Source organism: Gadus macrocephalus, chromosome 5 (genome assembly GCF_031168955.1).
Source record: "Gadus macrocephalus chromosome 5, ASM3116895v1".
Classification (NCBI taxonomy): Eukaryota; Metazoa; Chordata; class Actinopteri; order Gadiformes; family Gadidae; genus Gadus; species Gadus macrocephalus.
The window spans coordinates 7,329,408-7,336,907 of record NC_082386.1 but is presented as its reverse complement, the minus strand read 5'-3'; the positions used below and the strand labels follow the sequence as shown (position 1 = coordinate 7,336,907).

General features: G+C 49.2%; 1 protein-coding gene across 1 annotated transcript in view; it reads left to right on the top strand.

Moving 5' to 3' along the window:
* si:dkey-16j16.4 (uncharacterized) overlaps positions 1 to 7,224 on the top strand; it is a 16,917-nt gene extending 9,693 nt beyond the window's left edge. Inside the window, exon 5 of the mRNA XM_060051951.1 lies at positions 3,541 to 7,224. Coding sequence (XP_059907934.1) covers positions 3,541 to 3,696 — 156 coding nt within the window. The 3' untranslated portion in view covers positions 3,697 to 7,224. The remainder of the gene's footprint in view (positions 1 to 3,540) is intronic.
* Positions 7,225 to 7,500: the final 276 nt, after the last annotated feature.

The window sequence follows — 7,500 nt, the reverse complement described above, 5'->3', positions numbered from 1 at the left end:
ACTTTCCATACCCTCTGCAGAGCCACAATGGGCTGGTCAGTGGGAGGGGTCCACTACAGTGACGGTAAGGTTGTGAGAGCCTCCTCTCTGCCGTTTCACTGCCAAGCGCCTCGCATCTCCCTCCAAATGCATGCTGGGACGGCATCTGGCCATGGCACTTGTTCCCATGCCCTGCTCGTAGAAACAGAGCAATAACGTCAGGAAACCAACCGGTTTATCTGCACTTTGGCTTCGAATAAGGAACCCAAAATGACGGGGAATGTAGTGTATTCAAAACAGAGGATTCCCCTCTTTGCAGGCTAGTTAGCTAGACGCGCTCACTTCGGTTTCCCGGACGCGTCTCATAGTCACATAGAATCCTTCTCATTTTAAAAACAAGCCAACCTCCGGGGCCGGGGCGCACTAGCAGGCAACGCAGCCAATCGGTTGGAGCTGGTTCATCGGGGAGGGCCAGAGAGAGCAGGTTGTGGCGCGGGAGAACCAGCTCGGGAGGAGGAGCGGCGGCGCTGGCACGGCGGCCGACGGCTCCAGAAGGGAGCGCCGCGTGGGGGGCAGCGAGGCGGAGCGCCAGTGACGTCCTCGTCGCGCTGCGTGGGACGGTGTCAACCGACGCCGATGACGCACTTTGTTGTGTGTGTGTGTGTGTGTGTGTGTGTGTGTCTCTGTGTGGATGTGTCATGGACGACGACGACACACACACACACACACACACACACACACACACACACACACACACACACACACACACACACACACACACACACACAACAAGCACCTAGCCCCCCCTCCAACCTGATGGAGGGGGGGCTCCTCAGCCGTCTCGGAGTGAGACCAGCGGGGTAATCTTTCTTCGATGGGAGATTAATCGTTTTGAGAAGTGCCGTGCGGGCGAGGGAGAAGAGATGGGGATGGAAACTCCCCTCCCTCCCTCCCTCCCTCCCTCTCTCCTTTCCTCCCCTTTCCCTGTACACTACAGGGGATGAAGTCATCTTCCATTTATAGCCACCCGTGGCTGTTATCCTGTTCGGGATCCACTGATCTAGCGCTGCCATATCTCCAATTATCCTCCTATTCTTCCCCCAGTCCAGTTAGTGGCCATCTTGTGGTTGTTGTTGTGTTTGTTGCTGTCGTTAGCCGTGCCCCAGGCACAAGCCGTTTTCCGGTTGAAGGCATCTGCTAGCACAGTGGGTCTGGGGGCAATCGATGGGATGGGCATTGGCCCTCCTCTCCCCCTTCCTCCACTCTGCTCTGTTGTAGTTTTGCCTTTTTCTATGGCAGTGTGATCCTTTCTGTCACTTAGTGTCCCTCCCCCACACACACACACACACACACACACACTCACACACAGAAACACTTGTTGCCCAACCCCTATAAACACATCTATTTCAAGAGGAGATGAGTGGATGTCGGCATTGGTAGTGGATCTCTTTGGGGTTGATTTATGGGGGGCTTCACTTTCCAGCGGAACAGTGACAAAATGCCCCCACTTGTGTCTTCAGGTCATGACCCCTTGAACTACTTAAACTCTGTTTGACATCTCCGGGAAGCACCCTCAACATTTATATTGCACTGCAGAAGCCAGGAAGGGGAATGCTACCACCCACACGCACTCAAGCACGCACGCACGCACACACACACACACAGACACTCATGCGTGCGCACTGAGGAACACAGATGTGTTCAGGGATCTTCCTCAAAATGGGAGAAGCATAAGCCCGGACGGGGAGTTGATTAACAACAGCCATGTGGTGAACCTCTCAACTCTCTCTCCCTTCTCCAAACCTAAAAACATTCCTTGCATGCTCACTGTCACTTCTCAATGTTCTGCGGCAGCAAAATTATTAGAACCAAACTTTTTGAATTATCACCATTTGCATGTTAACATGCATGTTTTAAACATGCATGTATCCGAAGTGTATCCCCTGTGCGTTAGTAAGTGGCCATCTTGAGCCATGGAACATCAGTAAGTGGTGTAGGGAGTTGTTGCCGTGCTACCGTGACCCAGTTGTCAGTACAGAATCCCCATAGATGTCCACTGGCGCCATGGCAACATTATGTTTGGAGATAGCTGAGAGTTGGTGTGTCGCGAAGGTTATTTTCCAATTCTCCTGCCCAGTTTCCCGGAGCATCAGGGCTCTTAGTGGACTGCAGCAGATGTGAGCTTTGCAAAGGAGACACACACACACACGGTTTGAGAGGCAGACATCTGCATGCACGTACACGACACACACACACAGGGACACACACAAACAGCATACAACTCACACACACAGACACACGCTTATGCTTGCATGTACACTGACCAGGCATGAAGTATGACGTACACATATTATGCATGCACGTAAAACACACATGCACACACACGTTGCCTGTAGCCCTCTTAGCAGTGGGGTCAGTTCCTGATTACATTGAGAGACCCATCTATCTTGGTGGTTCCAGTCTTTCTCACTCCCCAGCCTACCTTCTCCTGACCCCCCCCCCCCCCCCCCTCCCTCAGTAGGGTCTGGAGAAAGTACTGCCTGGCTGCCAAATCACACAAAGCCGCTTCCTGTCATTTCCTGCCGGTAGGAAAATGACTGTGGGGCTAATTTTAGCTGCAGAGAGAGAGGGAGACAGAGAGAGAGACATAGAGAGAGAGAGAGAGAGAGAGAGAGAGAGAGAGAGAGAGAGAGAGAGAGAGAGAGAGAGAGAGAGAGAGAGAGAGCTAGGAGCAAAGAGAAGGCTGGGCATTGCTTGGGGGGTGGGGAGGGCAGAACAACCTGAAGGATAAGTTCAGTGCGGAAAAAAACCCAGAATGAAATGTTGCTTCCAAGCAGCAGAGAGGATCACTGCTTGCCCACTTTGCACATGTGTAGACGTTAGGGTTAGGGTTAGGGTTAGGGTTGGCCTGATGTGTAGACTTTTTCCCACACTGCGCTGCCCCACGGGAAGATCTCTAGCATCTTCCATTGAAGTCAAGAAATGGAAGTTTGAAAAAACAGGACTCGAGGACTAAAACTAAAAAAGCGAACCAAAAGGCTCACATCTGTGCATGATGCAACACTCCTGGCCTGGTGCTCGCTCGCATCATCTGCAGCTCAGCCCCGGCCGGCTGGGCTGTGCTGTACGGCCCCGGCCTGCGTGTCCGTGAGGCGAACGTGGCCGAGGCTGGCCAGTTGTAAACGGATCAATCACTTCCGTGGCACGGAGAGGCTACAAGTAATCCTCCACTGGCCACTTCTGTCCAACCGGGTCTCAAGACCTGCCACGGATTAACCTAAATGTCCTTACTGTGCAGGACAGCGATGTATATTGCTGTTTCTCTTTCTTCGGTCGGATGTACTTACTGTTAGTCGCTTTGGATAAAAGCGTCTGCTAAATTCTCTAAATGTAACTGTAAATAAAACGGCCAAGAGTTTCCCTTTAGCATCCTGAGCATGCTGGTACTTTGTCGCTGTATAGGGTGGGGTGGGGGGTGAGCAGTGAATCCATCTATACTGTATGTGTGGGTCTCTCACTAAGCCCCATCCCCCTCTCTCTCCCTCTCTCCTGTGTCCTCAGAGCCTGGCCGCTGGCCGGCCCCCCGGCCCCCAGGTACACGGGCCCCTACGACCCCTCCGTCTTTGCGTTCCGTTCGCTGAGCACCGCCCCCCCCTGCAGTCCGCTGATGCCGTCCGAGGAGCCCCTGTCGGCGCCCTGATCGAATCCCGCCGTTGACAGTGTCTCCCAGTGTCGTCCCCCCCCCCCACACACCCCTTCTCTTGCCCACCCATTCCAAGACCCTCTCTCAAAGGACCAAAGGCGAAGGAGGATGTTCGACACAGAGCGAAGCTGGAGGGAGACACGACCCCATAGTGACAATGTTTGTTTTTGCACACTCAGGTTCCCCCCCCCCCCCCCCCCCCCCCTCCTCCCTCTCTCTCGCTCTGTCATGCTGTCGTCCTCGTCCACCCGTGTTCACTATGAGGGGAAATACCCAGGAACATTTTCCAGGAGGAGGAGACGTTGGACTGGAGTTTGACGTCAGGCCTGTGTGGGTCTGCAGAGGTACTTCAGGTTGTCCACTCAGTCCCCCAGCGTGGGTGGAACTGTGAAACGTGGACCAGAGACCGTACAGACGGTGTCCCTTCTTGGTCTTAAGGGGCGGAGTAAGTCGCGTTTCGACGTCAGGTCTTTTAGGGAAGCGCATGCGAGACAATCGGAGCGGTTTAATGTGCTTCGACCTTTGAGGGTTCTTGGTTCTCTTGCTATCTGCTACAAAACGTCCACCTAATTATTGTTCTGGTTAAACTTAACACACACACGCACCCCTTGCGTAATGTAGTTGGGACACGGCCTACAGTGTGTCTTTATTTGGTGTACTATATCAAAGCGCAGGACACCGGCTGGCTATAGCAGACTCTACAACGATAGTAGTGAAGTAGTGATTCTCTTTGACCTTGTACCACAATGTACCCCTCATTACTGACTTTTAGTGCGAAGGGGTAAAAAAGTACTTGTTTCCCGCTCTACCTGCATGAATGCAACTGTTTTTGCAGACGCCAGGGAGGTCTGACTCAAAAAGTATGGAAATTGTTTGCTGTGCAAAAATCAGGCGAGTCAAACTGGTGCTTTCTAGGCTACAGTGTAGTGTGTGCCATGTTGTGTCCTCTGTATAGATGAAGGCCACCACCACGGTAAAGATGACACATTAATGGATGTTTTCTTCTTCTCTTTCAAACCCCTTAATGCCTTGAAATGGACATTCCTGCTGTGTTGGATGTAATATTAGGCACTTAAAGTTCAATAGTAGTAATGGCGTGGTGGGAGTAGACACACTGGGCAAGCGGTCTTGCTCGACATCGCCGCTAGGTCCTATGAATGTGTCTCATTGTTGGCTATGCTAATCAAACACAATGCCGCCACTGTAATTGTGGTTCGCTGGAGTGAATGTAACATCGTGACATGTTCCCCCTGCTGCATACAAATGAACTAATAAATGCCCTCTGGCCTCTTGTTTATGAAGTACTTGTCATTTGTGGGACAGTCAATGCACCGTTCACACCCCTTATTTTCAATGCATCATAACTTGGGCGTCTGTTTGACATGTCTTCCGGGATTTGGTTTTATAGATAGATAGAAAACCTGTCACTCATCGCTTAGTTAAGCCACACATTCACACTCTCTCCACCTTTGGCAATGAAAACATTGTATACCACCAACAATTGAGTCATTCGAATGATAGAAGTGATGTTGTGTAGTCACAAAGCAGGTGCTAAACATTCTGGGAAGCAGTACAGAAAAAGGAGGCCCACTCCATGTCCTGAAAAACATCAAGACATCTCCTGACTTGAGGGGGCTGAGAAATGTTGGAAGGAAAGTACAGAGTGGTATGCTATCGCGCTATGCTACATAGGACATCACGGAAATACATTTCTTCAACCATAACACAAAAGGAATGACATTTTGTGTATATTTTCAGGTTACTATCCCAAGCCAAATCAAATCTTATTGCTGGTGCTGTATGTAAAATGACCTCAAGTTGTCTTATCATAACAAGAACAAGATGTGCACTGTGGATTGAGTCTAGAAGGTGAAGGGTTTGTTTAAAAAAGTATAGTACCTGTTTGTTTACAGTCGGGGAGCTTTGTTGATGAAACATACCCGGAACATTAACAAAGGTAAGCCTTCTGGTTTAATCATGGCAACAAAGACCCTTAGGAGTAAACTAGAAGCATCACATAAAACTAATCTGAAACAAGTTTTTTTTGTCACGCACTTCTCTAACAAAACATCGTTATATGCAACACATGGCAGTTTTTTTGGGGGGGGGGGGGGGCTTTTGAGGTTTGGTTAAACAAGGACAACAGTTGATTTAGTTGCATCAAGATGTTATCTCCCTACTCAGAAACCAACCCGGGAAGCTTCCTGGAGTGCTAAATATGGAACCCTGTGCTTGATAGCCTTGTTTATGAGGAGGATGACGGCTGACTTGTTTATAACGCAACAAATCTATCCCGTTACGTAGTGTGCGTGTCTCTTTCATAACGTATGTGTGCAGGCAGCATGGTGTGACACATTGTGTGACCTCGTAATTAGTAGAACTATGAGGTAAAACAACCAACCGGGCAGAGCCCATATTAATCCATGATTGGATTACTATTAGTGAATTCTTGCTTGAAATGTAAAACTAAGAACAATTTTGAGAGCTGTACAAGTGGACAAGGAGAGGGACTGAAAGTGAAGGAGGAGGTAGAGAAGGTCAGAGGAGGTCAAAAATGGTTACACAAATCCCAGAGTAGGTCTGAGAGGCAAGCAGAAAGAATAAAACAAAAAGACACTGATGCAAAGCAGAGGTTCCAACTCGATTGAAAACAGGCGTCAACAGGAAGCACTGAAAATGAACCTCACAAACAAAATCAAGAAACCTGGTTCAACACATAATTACACAGACATTTATTAAACAGGTTACAAAATACAAAAGCTATTTTCATGGTTTCACAATGGTTTAAATTCAGAGGCAGGCTGCGACGTGGTTGGAGAAAATACAACAAAAGAAAGCTGTGGAAAGAGAATGGTTGTGTGTATAGATTTGGCCTTAAGACAGCATACCACACAAACACACACAAGGTTGAGTCACAGTTACAGACAATCCTGTCAAAAGAAGTACTCCGTACAGAGATGGGCAGAGTGTGTGTGTGTGTGGTGTGTGTGTGTGTGTGTGTGTGTGTGTGTGTGTGTGTGTATACACTCATACACACACGCATAGAATAAACTACACTTAGCTTGACTCATTATCAGCTTGCGTTTCATCCAGTAAGCTATCCAAGTGTCCAGATGGTCAGAAAAGCTGCTTCAATGCTCACTTATCTACCACCGCACCCCCCCTTCTGTCTCTCTTTTATGCACTCGCCTTAAAAAAAAAAAAAAAGGGTCATGCCAAAACCTCTAGAGCAGCCAAGTAGGGGTTTGGGTCCAGATTGGATGTCAGGTGGATTAAGCTGAAATGGGTGCGGCTGAGAGCCTCTTTAATCTGAACAGAGATCAATCGGTACGATGGGACTGCCTGCTTCTTGGATGACATACAACAGGCTAGTGTGGTTATATAGATCATGGCAAACGAGCGCCGTACCCATATAGATAGAGGAAGGTTCTTTATGGCCCTCCGTTTGCCCTCTATAGGGCACTATACAGTATAGGGGAAGCATGTTTGCCTAACCACACCAAGCGGTAGTGATATACATCAAGAGTGGCCAGGGGTTATTTGACTGTTACAAAACAGTTGGGGGGGGGTTAAAGTAGTTTGAATGACCTGCTCCTGGGTGGGATGACAGATGATGTGGAACACGCCAGATCGCCGCTTCCTCGTTCCTCACAGGCCCCTTAAAGGGTTAGCGCTTTACACCATTTCCAATGTCCTATGTGCAGGCACAAAACATCCACTGCAGTATTTCTGGACTTCCGACCCGCTTTGACCGAGTCGAGAAAGGGTCCATAGATCGCAGGCCCAATCGTTGATCGCCATATCTCATTTAAATAAGG